This window comes from Biomphalaria glabrata, chromosome 15 (assembly GCF_947242115.1).
Source record: "Biomphalaria glabrata chromosome 15, xgBioGlab47.1, whole genome shotgun sequence".
NCBI classification, from domain to species: Eukaryota; Metazoa; Mollusca; class Gastropoda; family Planorbidae; genus Biomphalaria; species Biomphalaria glabrata.
In genome coordinates, this window is record NC_074725.1 from 831,815 (window position 1) to 855,392 (window position 23,578).

At 37.4% G+C, this 23,578-nt stretch overlaps 1 protein-coding gene across 4 annotated transcripts; it reads right to left on the reverse strand.

Moving 5' to 3' along the window:
* Nucleotides 1-546: 546 nt before the first annotated feature.
* Nucleotides 547-23,329, reverse strand: LOC106050655 (uncharacterized). Of its 4 annotated transcripts, none has more exons than XM_056011882.1 (10): nucleotides 23,194-23,329; nucleotides 22,232-22,289; nucleotides 21,716-21,851; nucleotides 17,304-18,927; nucleotides 16,508-16,670; nucleotides 14,876-15,042; nucleotides 13,708-13,819; nucleotides 6,713-6,821; nucleotides 3,962-4,076; nucleotides 547-821 (listed from the first exon to the last, which is right to left on the reverse strand). In XM_056011882.1, the coding sequence occupies exons 3-10, from the start codon at nucleotides 21,827-21,829 to the stop codon at nucleotides 700-702; spliced, it is 2,526 nt and encodes an 841-aa protein (XP_055867857.1). In that variant the 5' UTR covers nucleotides 21,830-21,851; nucleotides 22,232-22,289; nucleotides 23,194-23,329; the 3' UTR covers nucleotides 547-699. The 4 variants fall into 4 exon arrangements, with proteins under 4 accessions (XP_055867857.1, XP_055867856.1, XP_055867859.1 ...); XM_056011881.1 differs by having other exon boundaries at nucleotides 23,139-23,321; XM_056011884.1 differs by having other exon boundaries at nucleotides 17,304-18,946; nucleotides 23,139-23,319.
* Nucleotides 23,330-23,578: the final 249 nt, after the last annotated feature.

Here is a 23,578-nt window from a genome sequence, read left to right on the forward strand (position 1 = left end):
TTGTCAGAGAGTGTTCACATTTCAAATTTGGAGGGAAGTGAGGGTGGTGGTTGTCTATGTTTTTACTTGATTTGTATTTAAATGAATTTGGGTTTGGGTTTTTATTCCATTAATTTCGCGATGTGTTTTTGTAGAAGTCCCATCTTTGAAATGTGTGACATTAATCCTACACATTGTTTTAAAATGTTTCTATTCTTCTTTTAAATTACAGACGTCCCTTCAAAACAGAGGATGAATACGATCTACACGTATCCATGTGTTAATTGTAGTCAATGGTATTCCTGGCTGATTCGGACATCCCAGTCACTAATACACTAGGGAGGAGGGTCCCTTGTACGACTTTGTCCTAGCTTCAGAGATAAGAAAAGTTCCTTTATTTTATTAATTTGTAGATATAATTTCATTTAAGCTTTTTTTTTTTCTAAATGCTGGAAAATTTCTCTCATTTTTGGTATTTTAATTACTCAAATTTTTTAAACTCTGAAGTCAAGAATTTTATTATGTAACTTTTACAAGCTTTGAAATGAAACTAGAACTAGATTTTTGATGTCATTAAAACTGTTTCAGTTTTCTTTAATATTAAAAATGATTCATTTCAAAAGTACAGCGAATGATGTAGCACTCAAATAAGTTCCTCATTTTTTTGGTGTGTGAACTCTTCTATGTTTCATTCTGTGTCCAGTTTAGATGACCAAATGATTAGACCTCCGTGTCCGGCAACATGGGAGTGGACACAGTGCCGTCGTTAGAACCAGACATCGGTGTAGAAGATGTCAGTGGAGACTCTGTGTGGCTGACATCTTCTGACAGACTAGGAGTGTCTGAAAAGAGACACACACACACACACACATTAAGTCAATGTCTTCGATTCCGAGGCTCAAGAGGGAAAGCAGTATTTTACTTGACCATGGAAACCCAGTTACGACCTACATATTTTGCCACATACAATGCAAACAAAGCCGTTGTCTGCGGGGGTGGGTGGAATAAACGTTTTTTTTTTCATCTACGCCTGTGAGTTTGAGTTTAGGCACATCGGCACAATTTAGGCCATGTCGTGCCCGTAATCCTTTAAGGATTACTCTCCATTTACATAACAAGGGCTAAATTCTAGACAGTTAAATCATTAAAAACAAGGTCTATTCACAGTTAAAATAGTAAAGGTAGTAAAAATTTAATAATTTGGTAAAAATCTTATGTAAATATTATATGTTCACAATTCAAAAATCAGATTTTCGTAGACAACCCCACCTCCCGGACAAAGCCCAGTACCTTCCCAGGGTCGACATTGTCGAATAGTGTTTTTAAGGTGTGTGCTCTCCCTGACATCCTGGTATCTGGGGCAATCAATGAGGATAAGTTCCACGGTGAGACGAGAGTCACAGTACTCACAAAGTGGGGGGGCTCCTCTCTCTTCAGCACAAATGTTCTTAAAACACAATACATGTATTATTATAATTAAAGATGAATAAATACAAATAAAATAGTAATATTAACCATTAATTATCAGACGTAGGGAGCATATTGTAATGACCTAGTTTAGTTTAGAGATTATGTTAGTTTTGCAAATAAATATATTGCGCATTGTTTTTAGCGACGGTCTAAAGCAGTGACGTAGACAGACAAGATGAATGACGTTGCAGAATACGGGTACATGATAGGAGACGAATATGGCTAGGGCTAGTAGCAAGATGTATAGTGAATAAGATAAGATAAGATAAGATAATTTTTATTGGTCCAATCAAATGGGAATTCAGTTTGACTACAATGGACCACCTCAGCATAACTATAGTAACAATAACAACATAGATGCAAATACGAACAACATTCACATACGAAATACATACACACTCACAACAGAACAGGCTTCTAATTAAAACGATGGATAGAGAGACAAGACAATCATCCCCATCTGTAAATAAACATCAGTTGAAGTCTTCCCTAGTTTTATGAAGTATATTTCATTGTTGTGTCCCTTGGATATGTTCGGACTCGCGTTTAGAATACTTGAAATAGTATGTAACAGACAACACACAGAATCCACGCCAGCAGACAATTTCTTGTTTATTCGCCATGTATAACAATCTACTTTCAAAAAGGAAGTCAATAAGTGGGACAATTCAATAAGATTCAAGCTTCATGTTGACTGCTCTTGTGAATGTATACTAGAAATGTTTAAACATTAAGTTACATTGCATGTAAATAGTGTGTCCGCTGCCGAGGACAGACGCAGACGACGAAAAGAAAATCTTAATCGTCAACTGGCGGACAATGGTTATGCTTGCCGTGGATGTGGCAAAATATGTAGGTCACAGCTGGGGCTGCGTAGCCACGGATAATATTGCATTCCTCATTAATCTTCGAACTAGAAGACGAGCCTTATTATTATTATTAGTGTGTGCTCAATCTGTTCATAATTTCTACTTAATAACTTAAATAATGTTATATCGTAAAGAGAAAGGGGAATTTTCCCGGCATACTTTGGGCATTGGATCATCGAAAGAAACATTTGTTAACGCCAAGGCTTATTCGCCATCCAGTTCCATTGTAACATTAAGTAACAATCCACTAAATCCAAAGTTTCAAGATTACGATTAATCGAAGTTGTAGCAGTAAAAAATGTGTATTCTCAAGGTTAAGTTTAAATAAATGGAGGCGCGGTGGCTGAGTGTAAAGTGATTGGCTTCCAAACCAAGGGGTCCCGGGTTCGAATCCGTATGATTTTTTTTTTTTTTAATTTTTGGGATCCTGAGGCCACCCAGGTCTAACCGGGACCTGACAATACTTGGCGACAATAAAGGCGGTTGGTTACTGATGACCACATAACACCACAGAGATAGATGACCATCCCCAAGGTGTGAACGAGATCTTCACATTATTTTTTTAAGTTTCTAAATTGAAAGGTAAGAAGTGAAACAAAAGAAACAGCATAAAAGTGTTAGATGATGATGATGATGATGATGATGGTGATGGTGGTGGTGGTGGTAGTGGTGGTGGTGGTGATGGTGGTGGTGGTGATGATGATAGTGATGATGATGATGATGATGATGGTGATGATGATGGTGATGATGATGATGGTGATGATTATGATGGTGATGATTATGATGATGATGATGATGATGATGATAACGATGATGATGATGATGATGATGACGATGGTTGATAATTTCTTGCTCTACTTATTTCTTCTAACGCTTCTCTAGTGCAAGGAGTCTTTCATGCGGACTTATGACAATCAAGTTCTTCAGGTAATGATTTTGACATGGGCATGTAAACTGAGACTTAAAACTGTGCGCGAAATATTCATTTACTTTTATTCATATCCTTACTAAATACATAGAAACATTTGAGTCAAGTTCGGGAATTTACTGTGCGGTCAATTCTGTGTTTTTTTCCCCAAAGATAAACATAGCCTAGCTTGACATTTTCTAAGACTATTGTTAGATACATTCTGAAAATATACGTTGAGCCCATGAAAGGTTTTTAACAGGAGGAATTATAAAAATTTTTAGTGAATTTGAACATTGAATTTGAGTTTACTAGGAGCCTATGTAAATGAATGGACCACTGGTTGACTTGTATACCCAGAGGAGGGGACCATTAGCTGACGTGTAAACCCAATTAACCGGACCACTGGCTTGCATACCCAAAGGAGCAGACCACTGGCTGGCTTGTATACCCAAAGGAGCGGATCACTGGAAGGCTGGCGTACCCAAAGGAGCGGACCACTGGCTGGCTTGCATACCCAAAGGAGCGGACCACTTGCTGGCTTGCATACCCAAAGGAGCGGACCACTGGCTGGCTTGCATACCCAAAGGCGCGGGCCTCTATTTGTAATACTTAGATGCGAGGACCACTGACGGACTCATAATACCCTAATGAATGGACCACTGTCTTGTTTTTCAATAATGACATGAGTGGTCCAGTGACTGCATGGTTATGCCAAAGTGAGTTGTCCACTTACGTAGCTCCTGCACAGGGGAGACCACCTCGATGACAATATGTCCAGCACCTGGAGTCTCACACACCTCGTCATTCCTCTTCGACTTCGTCCCTTTATGAGCGGGTCTGTTAACTCTCTGCAACAACCAAAACAACCACAAGTACATCAAATATGTCGTCACAAAGCTTTATATTAACTCATTAACTCTTTCTCTCCGTAATTATTTACCACATTCTGGTGGAATCAACGCTGGTATCGTCAGTTAGGAGAGAAAGATTTAACTCTGTCTGTGCTTGGGTTGTCTCCCCCCCCCCTTTTACCATTCTCGGATTAAGTTGAAATTTGGAACAATAATTCATTGTCTACGAAAAGAAGCGAATCAATAAAAAAATTAATGTATCAGCTTGTGGCATTTAATAAAATTTATTTTATACAGAAAAGGGGGGATATTGATAGATATGGCAACGATTAAAATCTCCTCTCTCCACCATCAGTGTATCAGACCTGTGACCTGGCAACAACCTATTGGTCCCCACTGACAAACAGATTGCCACGACACAAGTCCGTGTTGGTCTCGGTACAGGTCAGAACTTAACAAAGCTATGGAGAAATGGATAGATTTTATTAATAGTCTATTGTTTTTTTACTGTAATGATGTTCATATTTTCATTATTTTATTAAATAAATATTTTTTCCCCTTAATAATTCATTCTTGTTTTGTTTCTTTTACATGCCCTGGATGTTCTCTCAGATTTGAATATTATCACACCCTAGTCCAACCCCCCCCTCCCCCAAAGGAAAACAGGGGACAACAGCGGGCAGGGTTCGAACACGTCTTCTTCTTCTAGCCAGATTTTTGCTGCTGAGCTGTCAGCTCTTTTGCAGACTGTGCCAAGGGAAAAAAAAGTGTGCTGTTTTCTTCAGTTGTTCAGCACTGCTGTACAGGGTGTTGGTTATGTTGGGCTGTAGTGGAAGTAGGGTCTGCCTAGGGTGGATTAGGGAGGGGCATTCAAAAAGGATATGGTTTACGGTTTCAAAGGGGTGGGCGCAGTGTCTACAAAGAGGGAGTTGTGTGGAATTTATTTTGTTTAGAATTTAGATGGTAATTTAACAGAGGTGTGTGTCCTGTTCTTAGTTGGAAGATTGTAGATTGCTCTTTGCGGGGGAGGAAGTTAATACTGTCCGGTTTGTTAAGCTTAGTCGTTTCTTTGTACATGGCTCTGCCTGTGTTTCCTGATGCCCATTGGTTGAGCGACGTCTCTTTGTGGTTGTTGACTAACATTGACCTTAGGGTGAGGTAGTTAACAGGTCTATCTGGTTGTTCCATAGATGATCCTGCCTTTGATAGTTTATCTGCATTTTCATTTCCCATGATGCCAATGTGTCCAGGGATCCACCGTAGTGTGATGTTGATATTTAATTTTGATATCATCTGATGGATTATCACAATGAGTGTTGTCAACTCTCTTGGGCTGTTTGAGGTGCTGCTGTTAAGTGCTTGCAGAGTAGATTAGGAGTCTGTTGCGCCTTAACTTTAGAGGTTCAATATTGGAGTCTATTTCACAGGCTGCTGTGGGAGTAGTTCTCATACCTCCACTAATTAGACGCAAGGCTTGGTTTTGGATTGTGTCTAATGATGATTGTTTAGTTTTGTTGGCAGCTACTTGAATGGAGAGACAGTTATCCATTATAGATCTGATATATAAGTGTATAACTGTCTTAAGGTTTTCTTTTCAGCTCCTCAGGATGTTCCTGCTAGGTGTTTATAATTGACGCTTTTTCTTTTCAATTTGTCATAATGAGTCTAATTTTACACCAAAATATGTTGGATTTTCTTGTTTATTTATTGGCTGTGAGTCTATTTTTAGGATGTAGTTTCTTTTTGCTGTTTTGTGGCTGTGGCTAAAGATTGAAGGGTTCGAACACAAAACCATAAGGATTACAGTCCTGAGCCCATATCACACGACCAGGCAGCCATTGTAGACCTGTTTAGTTCATTACGTTTTTGTTATAAGATAAGATAAGATAACTTTATTGATCCAATCAAATGGAAATTCAGTTTGACTACAATTGACAACCTCAGCGTAACTACTGTACAATAACAATATAGATGCACGATATAGATGCACATACGAACAACATTCACACACGAAGGAAACACATACACACTCCTAACCAGCGCTTTATAAATAGACTTCTATGTACTTCTCGATGATGACAGAATGTTAATTTTTAATGTTGGTCAACCAGGGTCTATAATTACTGAATGTTTTAATTTTCTTTTTTGGTACAATTATGTTTTCACAGAACTGGATGTACGAATTAACAGTTATGTTAAGTTCATCTGTCTAGGCAGTTGTTTACAAACATGTCCCAATCTGTTTGCTTCAGACAACTTTGTGGCTGTAAAACAGCGTCATCAGACCGTGACTAGATGGACTGTACTTCGGGTTTTGTTGTTTTTACAACCGGTTTGTACGTGGGTGTAAGATGGATCATTGTGTGGTCCGACTCTCCGAGGGGAAATGACGATCGAGATGTGTAGGCCATTTGTATGTTGCTATAACACATGTCCAATGTTTTATCGTGCCTTGTGGGACAATTAAGACTATAAGTTGGCAAGTGTTGAGCTAATGAAAGATGATTGTTGTTATTGTTGTTGTTGTTATTGTTTTGGTAACGATTGCTATATTTATATTTAATAGAAATTGTAAGTATGATTCTCTGAACCACTCAATGATTTCTACTACTCAAATTATGCTATTGCCTGACCTTTGGGGGTGCAGTCTTTTCCTGCGTGAGCGTGGGCAGCACGTGATGAAGGACAAGCTGCTTCCTGTAGATGAGCACTTCAAGGTCATTCAAAGCTTTGATCCTGCTTCTGTGGATGGTCAGCGAGACATGGTCAACCAGTATAGATTCGTCAACTCAAAACGTTTGTAAAATGTTTTACACGTTTCGAATGTTCCTTCGGAGTTAAGAATAATCTACTTCCTAGTCTAAAAATCCCACAGGACGACGGGGGTCGGCAGTGGGCAGGGTATGAGCCCAGGACCACCGAGACCACCGAACCACAGTTCAGTGCGCGTATCACACGACCAGGTAGTCGTAGACTGAATACTAGACAAGTAAAGTTTGAGTAACGAACGAAATCAATTATGCAATAACTATAGGTCATGCCATTTATAGAGTAATGAGATTTATAAAAATCATTACAGCAATGGACCTAAAGATATTTATAGGATTATAACATTTATATAGAATTTATAGACCTAGGATATTAATAGAATTAATTTATAGAGTGTCACCGTGTTATTTTATATGTTATGAATGTGGCTGTGGTTATCAATGTAGGCGTGGTGGTGACATTGGGTTCTTGTTACAAATCACAGAATAATAAAATGACGCTGGGTGTAGCAGACACAATAAGTTCAATATAACACCACATAGTGAATACACCATACAATTCGACCTAGGAATGGTCAATATTAATCCAACAGTAATATACGAATATCACAACTTAGTACTTATTCTATAACCAACTACTTTAAACATCTAACTCTACTGCTTATATCTTAAGTGACTCAATACAAGTGCTTGCTCCAAGATCTCTATGTGGACTGACTGCCTTTAACTCTCTGGTTCACCTAAGGTCAAAAGTGTTCACCTTAGTGCAACATGGGTTGTGAATAAGATTCACAATATGGAATTAACATACACAATACAGAATTAGGGTTTCTACTCTATGGCACCAACTTTGAGGTGGTGACATTACCTATCACCCCCCTTTTGAAAAAAATTTTGAAGAAATTTTTTTCAGCTTGACAACATAATTATCATAAGTAGGATCAATTGGAATTCTTGGGGTCTATGAAAAGTACAATTGCAGAGTTCAATTAGAACTACAAACTTCAAATAAAATATATAATATGACAGTGTTACACAAAATATTTGCTGAATCAAAAAAAAAATTCATACAAGGGCAAAATTCTCTAATTCATCATATTCTTGTAAGGCAATTCAAATAATTCTCTGAGTCAAATACTTAACATCCCAAATAATTCTTTACATGTAGTTCTAATATATACATTAATATTCAAATGTGTTCAATATTTACAAGTCTTTTTCATAATAATATGTGCAAAGTGTGACGAAAATTTCAATGACAATCTCCTATGTCACAATGTGAAAAATTAATACAAGTTTTTATTCACAATATCTATTTATAAAAAATCTTTGACACTATAGAAATGTTAGAAGTCTGGTTTTTTTTTTTTTTTAACACCAATAGTACAATATGTACAAATCATGTAGAAAATGTTACAAGTAAGTCTCAATATGTAAGTGATAAGTATAGAAAAATTCAAAATATGTGTCAAAATTCAACATCAAATTGTTTAATGATCATTGTTACCAATTCAATGTATCTGTTTACTTCAATATGAGGTTTGATATCTCCATAACAAATTGTTGTGCATTAATATTACACAAGTAAATATGTATAATTCAAGTATCAAAATATTGGATCAAAAGTATGAACATCAAATCAAAATAAATATCTTTCATAGTGCTTGTTGCATGCACCTTATGTTTCAATTAAGTATTTCTCCATATGACAGTTCAAATAATTTGTAGCTAGTAATGGCAAAAGTTTAATGTTACATTGTTTATCAAATAATTATTGTGTACAAAGTTCAAAAAAACTCTTTGGTCAAAAAAGATTCAACTGAGAAAATGTGTCAGTTGTGATACAATCTTTGAGTTTACATTAATTTGTTCAAGCATATATATACAAGCATAACATCCTACTAGTTTAGTTGTATTCATTTTAATCTGTTGTGAAAAAATGTGTAAGTCCAATTTAAAAGAATAATATCAAGTGTCTCTTTCAGTACTTGAAATATCAAAAAGTTTGTACAACAATCTTCTTGTTTACATCAATGATTGTTACAAAAAATATAGTCCATAAGAATAGTTTGACAAAAATGTTTTAAAAAAAATACAAGTGTATGTCAATATTTCATTACACTAATTGACATTGAATAAATAAGTTACATTATGAATCAATCTCCTTTTTATCAATAGTATTGAAAAATGTGACTAAGTTATATAATTGTGATAAATGACATAGTAAAAAAATTGCAATCTTGTTTACAATAGCTGTAGAAAAAAAATTTGTCCAAGTTGTTCTCAATACAATGAGAAAAAATAATGTTTACATTGTATGGAAAAAAATTAAGCTAGGTACTGAATAAGTTTGGAAAAAATTCAATGTTTGTTTACATTGTTGAGTACAAAAATGTTATTCTTGTTGACAAAAGAATGTGAAAAAAATGTAGGTTACAATGAAGTAATCAAATTCCAAAGTTTGTTTACAAATAGAGTTTTTTTTTTAAAAATGAAGTCTTAGTTCTAGTTCAATGTTTACAAATATAGAGTACAATGTTTTCAAAATAATGCTCAGTGTTTACAAAATAATGCTCATGGTTGTAAAAATAATTTTTTATTTTAAGGTGTGAATCTTAAATCTTTGACATTTAGCAATACAAGTTTTGACTAACATGACATAGATCATTATCTAAGTCATTCTGATTATCTTGAATATATCTGGACATAAAATCAGCAATAACATTATCTTTCCCTTTTATTTGTTTTATTTCAAAATGGAAATCAGCTAGGATCATGGTCCATCTTGTAATTCTACTATTAGTATTTGCTTTAACATTTAGAGTGGTTAATGGTTTATGATCTGTAAATATTAGGAAAAATCTGCCTAACAGATGTCTTTTTAGTCGCAGTGTACACCACACTATGGCTAAACATTCTTTTTCTATGGTACCGTTTCATATTCTATTGGTCTTTCAGTTGCTACAGCTGCTATGTTTTGTCTGGTATGATTGTTATTGTGGTAAGTATGTTGTCTATCTTGAAATTGATCTCTTCTAGACATTCTGTTGTTTTGCCATCTTCTGTTTGTTTGATGTGATCTACTGTTAGTTGGACTGTAGCTTTGCCATGTTCTTCTGTTATATTGTTGTTGATAGGATCTATTGTAGTTAGGACTGAAGCTCTGGAAAGTTCTGTTATCTCTTCCATATTTATGGTTTCTATTTACATATTGCTGTTTTTCTGATGACATTCTCTTTCTGCACTCTGCTTTGGTGTGACCCAATATGCCACAGAAAAAACATTGTATGCTCTTGGCATATTTAAATTTATTTGTAGTTCTTGGATGGTTTTCTGTCACTATTGCAGCTACATTGTACAATTCCCTTTTGTCAATGGTGATGTTTGGGTGTGAGTCTTTGTATGTTGTTAAGTTTGATATCAATTCAGCTTCATTTTTTATTTTTCTCTCCTTCAGGAATGAGAATGCTGCATCTGTAACATTAATTAACACATTCTCAATGAGAAAGAAATCTAAGATCTGTTTGGGGTCATCTAAGTTACAGTTTGCGAGTTGTAGCCACTTTGTCATGTTCTGGCGCATGTCATGTATTGTTCTTTTTAAATCTGCATTCTTGGCTAGTTTTATTTCCCTAAAAAGTTTTCGATAGTGCTCCTCCGTTTTGCCAAAATGTTCAATTAGTCTTTGTTTCACTGTGTTGTAGTCTTTTCTTTGCTCCATAGTTAGTGTGTCGATGATGTTTAGTGGTTCACCTCTTAGGTTAGCTAGAAGTTGTTGAGCCATTTGTGCACTATTCATATTTGCTGTTTGACAGATGTATTCAAATTGAATAATGAAATTTTCCAATGTGTCTTCTTTTGGGTCAAAGTTCCTAAATTTGCTATGATACTGATGATGAGATGAAGTTTGACTTGCTGAATTGTCTTTATTTTCTTTTGCTAGTTTTGCCATTTTTTCTTCATGTTCTTTTAATTTTATTTCATGCTGGCGTTCTTTTTCTTTCTCTAAGTTTTCTTGTTCTTTCTCTCTCAGTCTTCTTTCATGTAGCCTCTCTTCCCGTTGCTTGTCTTTTTCTACTCTAATTCTATCTATTTCAATTTTAATGAATGCAGCTCTATCATCTTCTTTTAACTTTAGTTTATCCACTATCTCTATTAGTTTTTCATACTCAGCCATTTTCAAAGATTCAAATTAGTAATATAGTTAATTAATAGATATGTGTACTAGATATTTGTAAATGAAATATTGTACAATAAATAATTATTACTGCTCAAATAGCAATTACAGGTAATAGTAGATATATATTTTGTGCGAAACAATTGAGGTTATGAGGTATCTTAAGTTATTCTTGGTACTTTGTCTAGTGCGTAATGTAATACTTTACTGATCAATTATATGATTATGTATTTCTAGTATCTCCCCTTGCAATGTAAAAGTTTATTGCAACAAATAATTCACAATTGTGTGAGCCTTATTAGTCTGATAAATAGTGATCAATGTATCAATAGTATCAAATAGTTGAATGTGCTCAAAGTATATATTATTTACAATCAATCTTGTCACAATCTCAAATCAAAATATATCCCATAGTGTATCAAGTGTGTAGTGTAGTGTTGATAATAATAAAAAATAGGTTGAAATAAGAAGTAAATAAATATATATATTAATAAGTAATTAGACAAACATAAATACACTATAGATACTAAACAGTCTGCTTTAAAGAGACATTACAAGATAGTAGAAATAGTAGACAAAAGAATTACAATGAGTAATAACAATGACGCAAAAGAAATTCAACAAATGTAAACAAGACAATATCAATACAAGAGTTTAACAATATGATAGATACTTGACGAAATACAAACTTAACTAATACAGCTATACGATCAAGTATTTACTTTATCTAAAGAGTCCCTACCAATACCTGGATGCTTACTTGAAAAAAAATATAAATGCTCAGACTCAATAGATAATTAAATTTAGTCCCTAAAGTCAAATGTATATATAAATACAAATGTAAACAATGAAAAAAAATTGTGGTGTATTTCAAGAGAACTAATCAATACTGATAATACTAAAGGGTAATATTCACTTGATGCTTGACTTGTACATAAAGTTCCGGTGATGCTCCACATAAATTATGTCCACAGTACAGTTCATAAGTAATCCACTTGTTAAATCCACAGCACAATGGTACAGTTCATAAGTAATCCACTTGTTAAATCCACAGTACAATGGTACAGTTCATAAGTAATCCACTTGTTAAATCCACAGTACAATGTTACAGTTCATAAGTAATCCACTTGTTAAATCCACAGTTCATAAGTAATCCACTTGTTAAATCCACAGTAGAATAGTACAGTTGCTGAAACAAATATACATAACTAAAAATGACCTTAGGTAGTGACGACAAGAGAGGTCTAAGAGTAAGAGCGCTCTCTTATTAAATGTGCTGTTAGACAGCGACAATAGGAGTGTGTCATTAGAATTATGACGAGCACTCGATGTAGATGATTCTTGAATATGTCAGCTACTTCGACTGACCATATATCAGCTGTCTTCAAACGATGACTTGAATGACTTGTAGTACTAGATTTTCACCCACACCGGTTGTAGTATCACGGTTGTCTAGTTTCACCCACACAGGCTGTAAGATCAGGTTGTCTAGTTTCATCCACACAGGTTGTAAGATCAGGGTTGTCTAGTTTCGTCCACGCAGGTTGTCTCAGCATATCATGTTAAAGTGACTTTGAACAATGCTGTCATAAATGTCGTTTTCGGCCGCTTCTGACACCATAAATGTCACTGCGTTATTTTATATGTTATGAATGTGGCTGTGGTTATCAATGTAGGCGTGGTGGTGACATTGGGTTCTTGTTACAAATCACAGAATAATAAAATGACGCTGGGTGTAGCAGACACAATAAGTTCAATATAACACCACATAGTGAATACACCATACAATTCGACCTAGGAATGGTCAATATTAATCCAACAGTAATATACGAATATCACAACTTAGTACTTATTCTATAACCAACTACTTTAAACATCTAACTCTACTGCTTATATCTTAAGTGACTCAATACAAGTGCTTGCTCCAAGATCTCTATGTGGACTGACTGCCTTTAACTCTCTGGTTCACCTAAGGTCAAAAGTGTTCACCTTAGTGCAACATGGGTTGTGAATAAGATTCACAATATGGAATTAACATACACAATACAGAATTAGGGTTTCTACTCTATGGCACCAACTTTGAGGTGGTGACATAGAGTTATGAATTTTACATCCAACAATCCTAGTAAAGTTGATGATTTGCCCAGGACAGGATTTAGATTTAGATAAGGCCCTAAACTATTTGAGATATGGGGCCACTAGTAAACCATAACGCTATTTTTCCTGAGCGCTCTGTTCAGAATAATTCAAATAGACTTGCAACCATTTTTGGGGGCCCCAGGCAAGTTGGGGTGGGGTCCTAAGGTATAGTTTATGCTGCCTAAAGACGAATCCAGCATAAAATTTGCCGGAGATGGAGGGTGCAGTTTAGGGAAAGGGCTATTAAGATAAGATAAGATAAGATAACCTTTATTGATCCAATCAAAAGGAAATTCGGTTTGACTACAATTGACAACCTCAGCACAACTACTATACAATAACAATATAGATGCACAATATAGATGCACAATATAGATGCACATACGAACGACATTCCCACACGAAAAACACATACACACACATAACCAGCGCTTTATAAATAGACTTCTATGTACTTATCGATGACGACAGAATGTTATTTTTCAAAGAATGCGAGGGAGGTGGTGGGCGCCTCATACATGAAACGACGCCCCTGTGAACTGACCTGACAGCAGTTAAAGCTGACGAGGCGTCTGCAGCAGTTCTAATGTTCAAATAACGTCTGTAGCAGGCTGGTTCAAGTCTTCTCGCTTCAGTCTCTTTGCCGATAGTAGCAACTGGAAAAAGAAAAGGCGATACGTAGAATCAACAAAGGTAGATAACTAGGACTAAATTTTTATGGTAGTAAGGCCAAAGTTGTTGCCCTTACACTTATGTTCAAATGCTTATAATACATTTTAATAAACGTTCACGCTAAAACTCTTGACTTGTATTTTTGTATTTCTCTCTCCTAACCGTTAAAACCCGCTTTCCTTATGATGGACCCGATAAAAGATAAATTTATACAATGTAACCCTAAGGTTAGCAGAAGCACAACTTGGACCTATAGAAAAACGTGAATTTTAATTAAAAGATCAGTCATTAAATCGCAGATAACCTTCAGCCTAACACACCTGACAATTTAAAACTCTTGTACCGAATCGTGGGCATCTGGCTCCTAAGCCAGTATAACCTAGTACTATGATTTGGTCATAAGACCAGTGACTTCCGCTATACTGACATGTTCGTCGAGTGGTATTTAGTGGTTCCAATTTATATTGCCTAGGCTTCTGACTATAACTCTAGATATAGGCCTACTACTTACTGAGACATACACAAGTGACTTAAACAAAGTCGCAGTTAAATAAATAATAATAAGTAGTTTATTTATTAACAAAAACAAAAGATCATAAATGAATAAATACGGAAATAAAGGCTGTAATCTAGAAGCCAAAAAGAAATAATAAAATAACGAAAATTTAAAATAGTAGGTACAGGGATGAGTTTTGAGTTTTGGCACATCGGCACAATTTAGGCCATGTCGTGCCCGTAATCCTTCAAGGGTTACTCTCCCTTCATATCACCAGAGCTAAATTCCATACAGTTAAATCATTAAAAGCAAGGTCTTTTCACAATAGGCCTACCCAATACATTAACAATGTCTGTGTCAGTACCGTAGATGTTAAATATGGCTGTGTCAGTATCCGATACATTTAAAATGACCATGGCAGTACCTAAGAGATTAAATATGGCTGTTCCAGTATCCGATACATTAAAAATGACCATGGCAGTACCTGAGAGATTAAATATGGCTGTTCCAGTATTCGATACATTAAAAATGACCATGGCAGTACCTGAGAGATCGCAAATGGCTGTTACAGTGCATCTCATCTCAGCAGCCTCACATCGCAAAGCCTCAGTCTGCCTGTCCACGCCACACAGAAGACGCCTCATTTCAGCAGTCTCCAGCTTCAGCTGTTCCATGTAGCTGTGCAGACGTGCCAGCTTTTCAGTCTTCTCTCTGAGAAACAATACAAATATGTTTGGGGGAAAAAAATAAAAAAATATGGCCTTGTGATATGGCCTTGTGATATGGACTTGCGATATGGCCTCAAAGTTTCAGTTTGCGTTTTTTAACAGTGGTTAGCACGAAATCGTGGGGGGCCCTATTATCTTATCTTATCTTATATAATACAGACGTTACTTCAAAAAGAAGATGATTACGTCCTACGCGTCATGCATTTAGTCATGCATATTAACCAATGACTTAAATTCTGCCAAGTCACTGGTTTTCCTGGCTAGCTCAGGCAACCCATTCCATGCTCTAATAGCACTAGGGAAGAAGGAGTATTTGTACAAATTTGTCCTAGCATATGGGACGAGGAATGTGCCTTTATCTTTGTGTCTTTCTGAGTGTTTTATTAGATTTTGTTTTTGTATTTGAAGATTATGGTTCAGTGTTTTATGTATGATTGCTACTTTACTTTTGAGTCTTCTGTCCTGAAGGCTTTCTAAATTTAGTGATTTTACTAAAGGTGTTACTCTAGTCAAATGTGAATATTTATTTGTGATGAATCTCACTGCTCTATTTTGTGTCTGTTCCAGTTTCTTAATGTTTTCTTGAGTTGAGTGGTCCCAAACGGAGGATGCATATTCTATTATTATTATATTGCCTTTCTGATCCTGTTTGTAATCTTTTTTTTTTTTTGTTTTGTGATGCGGCCTTTGTAGGTGATTCTTAGGATACATCTACAGCATATCAATTCCATAACTAGGATCCTCCTCTCTAGTTTGGCAGTGACAAATGACTAGGATCCTCCTCTCTAGTTTGGCAGTGACAAATGTCTAGGATCCTCCTCTCTAGTTTGGCAGTGACAAATGTCTAGGATCCTCCTCTCTAGTTTGGCAGTGACAAATGTCTAGGATCCTCCGCTCTAGTTTGGCAGTGACGAATGTCTAGGATCCTCCTCTCTAGTTTGGCAGTGACAAATGTCTAGGATCCTCCTCTCTAGTTTGGCAGTGACAAATGTCTAGGATCCTCCTCTCTAGTTTGGCAGTGACAAATGTCTAGGATTCTCTTCTCTAATTCTGCAGTGACTAATGTGTCAGAATCGTATGTGACCCCAGAGCCTAAAAATAGATTAGGGTCCACTTAGTCAATACTAAACTACATAGTCCAAATCCAAGTAGAAATAAACGGATTCGTTTTTTCAACTGCACATCTTACTGTTCTATTGCCTGACCACTGGTGTTGGACTTAAGCTCCTCCCTCACCTCCAGCTGCCTGGTCGTGCGGTTTGCGAACTGGACTGTCCTTCGTTCGGATTTATCGATGGTCTAGGGTTTCAAACCCTGCCCGCTCCCATTCCCCTTCGTCCTGCGGGAGGTTTCGACTAGGAAGTAAACTATCTTCAACTCTGAAGGAACATCCGAAACATGTCAAACATTTCACAAACTCAATTTGAGTCTAAACTCTCGAGACCTACCTGAATCGCGTGATGCTCTTTTTTAAATGATGATTCTTTCTGTTGAGGTCATTCTTCAAAGCGTAGATGTTCACCAGACCTGTTTCGTCAATGATCTCATCCTCTTTCGACAGCCCAGCTGAGGTGTCTGCAGCCACGGGGAAGCATACGTCTGATGCCGTTTCTTAAATCATAGAAATGGACAGAGGTGCCAATGAGGATTGTGGATTTACACGAGGGACACTACGGTCTGCAAATACGTATGACAATTTAATTGCACTGTTGTTTTTTCCCCCTTTCTACTAAAAAGTCTATTCAAAAAGTATCCTAGACCTACAAAGTCGTTATATGCAGGTCTGTTGAAGCTCTGACTCGAGAACGTTTGTACTGATGGCCCCATCATGCTCTGAATGACATGTTTGCAATGGTCCCTTAAAATCGAAGATTATCCCTTATATAGCCCAAGCCTCCCGAGGGCGGTAGGGGGGTGGCGGTGGGCAGGTTTCGAAATAGGCCGACCTAGACGACAGTGCTCACTGAATTGTCCATAATGGTCAAGATTGGTCACTTTTATGACCCTATGACCCGGGAAGGGTATATCAATCACGTCAGTACAAATTTCATTCCATCCTTTTTACGACTGTCTACGTTACCTCTATAAATTATGTAATATCTAATTATATTTTTAAAAATACAATATTTTGTATGTAAAAAAAGTTATGGTATTTTGCATTAATCTAAATCTAATTTTTTTTTTAATTTTTACATTTAAAGGCCTTATTTGAGCGTACTAATTGTTAGAACTGTTAAGATCTACCTGTGCGCTTAGGTCTCATGGGAGTTAACCCAGTAGGACTATTGACTTCTGCTTCACTTGACCGTGATGTCGTCACTTCCGCGATACGTGGTCGGCCATCTTGATCCAAATGCTCGGCTTGAATGCCCGAGTCGTTGTTAGTCAGGATGTTCTCCAGACGTCTGCCAGAACCGTTGAGAATCTCAAGGTTGTCTGGCAAGAATACGCCGCTAGGTGGCTCTGAGTCTATGACGTAACAGCAAGCCTCGTTCTGCTGCTCGGGCAGAGCGAGACTGTCCTGGTCAGCATGGTCCTTGAGTGCAGAGTAGATCTGTGCGGTGGTCAGCGTGTCCAGCGATTCGGACATCTCGATAGATGGTGAAGAGTGATCATAAGCCTGTCCCGGATTGCGGGCCGTAAACTCATTCTCCTGGTCAAGATCCTGGCCGCTTGATGCCGGCGAGAGTTCGGCCTCCCCGAGATTACTGTTACTGATCTCCTTTTCGTGGTCAGTGAACTTCATGCGCTTTTTCTTCTTCCGCTTCTCTCTTTTTTCAGCGGCGGCGCTTGTCTTCAATGCTTTCTTCTTCTTCTTCTTCTTCGCCTTCTCCGCGGCCTCGGCTATCTTCTTGGACTTGCGCCCTGAGATCTTCACAGTGCCGTAGTCGTTGTAGCGTTTTATCTGAGTGTTCTCTCCCCCGATGTTTATGTAGACATGATCTCCCTTGATGCGCATCGGGCTACGTTTGAACTCAGACTCGGCGCCTGGTACCTGAGAGCTGCAGGAAGGCAAAGGCTCACTCGCCCTGCGCTTACCGCCAAAGGATGTTCCAAAGGAGGGAACCTTGAGGTCTTCAACAAAAGCTGTTCCATGGGAGGGAACCTTGAAGTCTCCAAGGATAATTACTTGCGACGGTTTCCCGTTGACATTCAAATGTTCGTTCTGATCGCTGATGCGGATGCACTCTGGCCCCACGTGTACAGTGAATTGAGAATCCTTGAATTGCAGTTCTGAATGATCTCTCATACAGTTCTCGAGTAAAGTAAAGTCGAGATTCGTAGCGTTGTCCAGAAACGCAATGCTCTGCTTGTCCGTTTTGTTTTGACCAGAGCTGGCCGGGTCCACCGGATCAAACAAGTCTACGCGTTCAGCATTCATCTCCTCGTGACGAACGTACGAGTGCACAGGCTCTGACCTGCTGGTCTGTTCCGAGCTCTCCCAATCTTTCCCCAGGAGGGACTTGTTCTCCATGGTCAGCTCTCGCAAGGTGGTGTCCGTCTTGTCCACTGTGGCTTCTTTCGATTCTTCCTTGGGCAGTGCGTCACTTTGATTGGAATCAGCCTTTCGCAGCTGGGTGTCATCGCAGATTAAGCTGTCAAGCGAGGAGATGGTGTTGTCGGTGCTCAGCTTTCTCCTGGCCTTCTTCTTGGCGCGCCCTTTCACCCTTTTGCTCAGGGGCGCCTCCTCCCGTTTGTCATAGTGGGAGATGTACGTGTGGTAGAATCTCTCCAGGGGAGACAGAGCGGGTGGAGAGGACATCCAGCGGTCATCAGAATCCACCTTGACCCTGGAAGTAGACGTCACTCTGGTCAATTGGTCATCAAACGTAGCTAAAGTCTCATAATTCTCCTGGGCTCTTTGGACCTATTAGAGGGAACAAGGCCTGTTTCAGACAATGAAGAAAACCATTTACCCTCCTCCATATAGTCTTTAAAAAATTTGTAAATAAAACCAATATTTAATTTTGTTATGATTGTGTGGAAATAACTATTTATTCCACAAGAGGTAATGGGTATAAGAACTCTACTACCTATAAAAATGCTTCCAACGGAAAAGCGTCTAAAATAGTTTCTGACAACGAGTACAATTTATGGCTTTTGTTTCTCCAACATTGGGCCTGGCAGCATTGTTACCACTGACAGGAGATGGGGCTAATGCAAACGATTGACCCAGTAAGCTTTGGCCAGGAAGGGCTCGTTAGCCTTGGCTGGCTGTCCACATAGGAAAGGAATACTCTGAATTCAAAGCACTGCTGCCTTGCGGCTATACCCAAACATATTTTAAAAATATATAAAAGAATCTACAGCTCGTTCTTGAAGGTTACATCCGGATATCTCATTAAAATGTTTGTAAAATGTTTGTAAAATGTTTGTAAAATGTTTGTAAAATGTTTGTAAAATGTTTGTAAAATGTTTGTAAAATGTTTGACATGTTTCGGATGTTCCTTCAGAGTTGAAGATAGTTTATTGCTAGTCCAAACCTCCCGCAGAACGACGGGGGATGGGAGCGGGCAGGGTTTGAACCTGGGACCATCGATAAATCAAAGCGACAGTCCAGCGCGCAGTGAGACAATACATGTTCCGGAAGCTAACAACAGGGACTGTTTGTAAAATGTTTGTAAAATGTTTTAAAAGTTTCGGATGTTCCTTCAGAGTTGAAGATAGTTTACTTCCTAGTCCAAACCTCCCGCAGGACGACGGGGGATGGGAGAGGGCAGGGTTTGAACCCGGGACCATTCGAAAATCAAAACGACAGTCCAGCGCGCAAACCGCACGACCAGGCAGCCATCATTAAGTAGCATTTATTTCCCTAATTTCAATATCGAACAAAGTAATTAGTCGCCAATAATAATTATTTAATTAATTGGTTATTTTTGTTATTAACAGTGTCATTCGTTGTCAGATTTGAAGAATAATTGCGCAAAGTTTTAACTTAACCCGAAATTTGAAATGGGAGAAAAAAAACATGTTCAAACTTTTTACCAGACAGACAGACAGACAGAGTGAGTTGATATAAGCTTTGTAAAAAATAGATGATGTGTGTGTTATGGAGTGTGTGTGTGTTTCTATTGTGACGGTGGTAAGAGGTTAGCGATTGGTTGTGATTGATGCAACAAAAGTGGCATTGTCGTCACTTGGTCTTAGGGGAGACGACTCCAGAACGTGAGACTGAAAGGTTGTGTTATTGTAGTGAGTTAGCTTTTGTTAAAAATATTTTTCTTAAAGGTCTACTACATTTATTTGATCTTATATTAACTTATTTTGTCTATATTATAAATAAAGTTAAATTTAGTTTTGTTCACAAGGAATTTAATCAAGTTATTTAAAGTTTTATTAGTTAATATATATTACGCTTACAACGGTTTAGTTGTCTACCAGCAGTATAGTGTCAAAAGTCAACAGCCGGCAACAACAATGTGTTGACAGCTTACGAGACCGTAAATTTCCGACTGTGTTGAAAGAATGTGGCAGTCAGGGTAGGTCTAAAAGTTGGAGGGGACAACCTAAGCCCCTCCCTATTTTTTTTTTCTTGTGTACGCAACAAGAAAGGGGAGGGGGGGGGTGAATGGAAACGGAGATTTGAGTTGAGGTAGAAATGAGCTAATTCTCATTCTCTGGCGCTGCCTGGGGAAACAAAATACATTGTAGTCCCCTTAACAGAGTCCACTGAGGAATTTTCTGGTGATGTGGCAGGTCTGCAGCAGTGCTGCCCTCTGAAAGGTAACTAGAATCTAAGGGACTTTTAATGTGTTTGCGAGGTCCGTTGTCACTATCCCATCGGTTGATATTATTATTGTTATCATGATTATGTCAGAAACGAACGAGTAGTCATTCTATGGCGCTGCCAGGGTCGAGTTTCTTTAAAGAGAAACAAAATTCATCGTAGTCCCTTTAACAGCTTCCACGGAGGAATTTTCTAGTGATGTGGCAGGTCTGCAGCAGTGCCCACCCTCTGACAGGTGTTATGCACTAGTTTAGAGAGTAAGTTAGTTTTGTTAGACAAATATATTGTGTACTCTTCTTAGCGACGGTAAAAGTAGTGACGTAGTAAGACAGACTAATGACGTAGTAGACTTAGGCGAACAAGAGACCAACATGGCGTTCATCTAGAAGTAGGCTGTGTTTTGAATAGTAAGAGATAGCGACGTCTTAGGAAGATTTGACGGATTTCCCAGTGATAAATGAAGTGCCACTGTATACAAGTGAAACTAGTTATTAAGTATATTTCTATTTTGTAATGTTCTGGTGCTAATGTACAGTAATAATTAGTAAGAAGTGAAGTCAGATGATATTAGCCCACAACACAGGCAACGAGAATATTTCTAGGAATGTTAAGGGCCTTGAAGGTATCAATGAGGTCAGTTGTTATTATCCCCTCGGTTGATATAACAATGGGGTATATTGTTGTTTTAGATAACTTCCATAAACGTTTAATCTCCAAGCCTAGGTTCCCATATTTTCTTTGTTTTTCCAACTCAGATTTTCTTAAATTATGAGACAGTGGTACGGCGATGTCAATATTGGTAGCGCCATTTTCTATTTTATCGATGAGCAGACGATTAGGATAATTAAATTCTACCGTTTATTATTATTATTATTGTTAGCTGTAGTAAAGACACATACAGTGGACAAAGACAGTGGACAAAGGTCACCTCCAACATATGATGCTGCGGCAACTCATCAAAATTCATCTCCAAGACAGTACACGGTTGTCGTCTGCTTCTAAACAGACTCTGGAGTCGAAACGGGAAAAAATGTTTTGACATTCTGTAGTCATTGGGTATTTACCTGGCAATGAGCAGTAAAAAATGTGTTAATCTACCTGCAACGTTCAGTAAAATATGTTTATAGACTAAACACCTTTTAGTAAAAAGGTGTTTTCTTAACTGGCAATGTTCTGTAAAATGTGTTCGTTTACCTGGCAATGCTAAAATCGTGTATATGTGGCAACGTTGTCATTAATTAGATTTACTGACACGGTATATAAGATAGATAGACCATGTTAGGATTATTCCCCTTTTCAATGGGCTTAATATTGTAATCATGTTATGGTGTGTATTATTGTGTCAGATTTAATGAGTAAATGAATAAATCTTGTTCGGAATAATATCTTTAGGGAAATGTTTATTATTTTATTCATTTTAACATGACCAACATTAAGTACTTACCAGCCTGGCCGTGATGCTATTTATCAAATCTTTTGAAGCCATGAGAATACTCTTGAAACTGTGAAACACAAAATGACATCGACAAAGATTTTTGGAAAGACAAGTGCTTTAACATTATTCAATTGTTCCTTCAGAATCGGAGATGATTACATCTAAATCTCACACAGAACGTTGGGGGGGGGGGGGGGATGGCGGCCGGCAAAGGATCGAACCCTGGACTTTCGAGACATTTGTCGAGCATAGCATGTACCCCATGTCTTCTTGTATTCAATCCAAACAAGGTCAGATTGTGATCAGTGTTAAACCTTTTGCCGGTTGGTAGGGGAGATAAGCGGGCAGTGCTCAAACCCTGGACCATCGTGATCAAAGTAAGAAGCGCACACCACACGCAAATACACACAATAATAAAACTAGTAGGCCATCACGTGACTAAAGCTCTGAAAAATTTAAGCAAAGTGTTTCGCGAAATACACCGATTGTGTGAAATGTTTCGTTCATGAAAAAGTTTGAGAAACACTGATCTAATCTATAATCACTATAATCAGGCTATATTATACTCAACACTTTATATCTAGATTATATTATTAGAGTATATCTAGAATTTAGATAGACAAATAGATTGTACAAATGCTCCTTCTTCCCAAGTGCTATAGTATTAATTAGATCATGGAATGGGTCGCCTAAGCCAGCCAGGAAAACCAGTGACTTGGCAGATTGTAAGTAATTGGTTAACATGCATGACGCGTAGGACGTAATCATCTTCTTTTTGAAGTAATGTCTGTATTATATAAGATAAGATAAAAATCTCTATATATCTAGATCTATTTTTAGATCTAGTCCAGACGTGTAGATTTAGATTCTAGACCTAGATATAGACTCAGCACCTATCTAAATTATCTTTCATTACCAACATATCGAAATAAAACCAGCTAGATTAAGATCTGTATCTGTTTTAATATTACATCTCAGAGCATTGATTTTGTTTTTACATTGAGGTTTCCTGAAATTAAATTTCTTTATATGTTTGTAGGCCCCTATATCTACTTTTGATGGCACATATAGAAAGTGTTTTTGTTTTGTTTTATTTTGTCTGGTGACGTCAAGGCGTTCAATGAAAGGAAATCTGAATGTCCGTTTGGTACAATAACAAAGTGAAATTCCCGATTAGTTGAAATTAGGATAAGTTACTAATGAAATAATATTAATTGATAATAATACAAAATTAGACGTTGGTTTATTCAAAGAAAGGTTGATAATAGATTTTAGGAAACATAAAGGCCATCTTACAGAAACTCAGATAAACAACCAAACCGTAGAACAAGTGCAAGAATATAAATACCAGGTACA

Bases quoted from the DNA above. Each gene is read 5' to 3' on its own strand.
- LOC106050655 (XM_056011882.1), bottom strand. From the start codon at position 21,829: ATGTCAAAACATTTTTTCCCGTTTCGACTCCAGAGTCTGTTTAGAAGC. The intron at 15,043-16,507 runs GTAGGTCTCGAG...ATTGTTTCTCAG, and splicing joins AAGAGCATCACGCGATTCAG to AGAGAAGACTGAAAAGCTGG. The intron at 4,077-6,712 runs GTCAGGCAATAG...TGGTTGTTGCAG, and splicing joins AAAAGACTGCACCCCCAAAG to AGAGTTAACAGACCCGCTCA.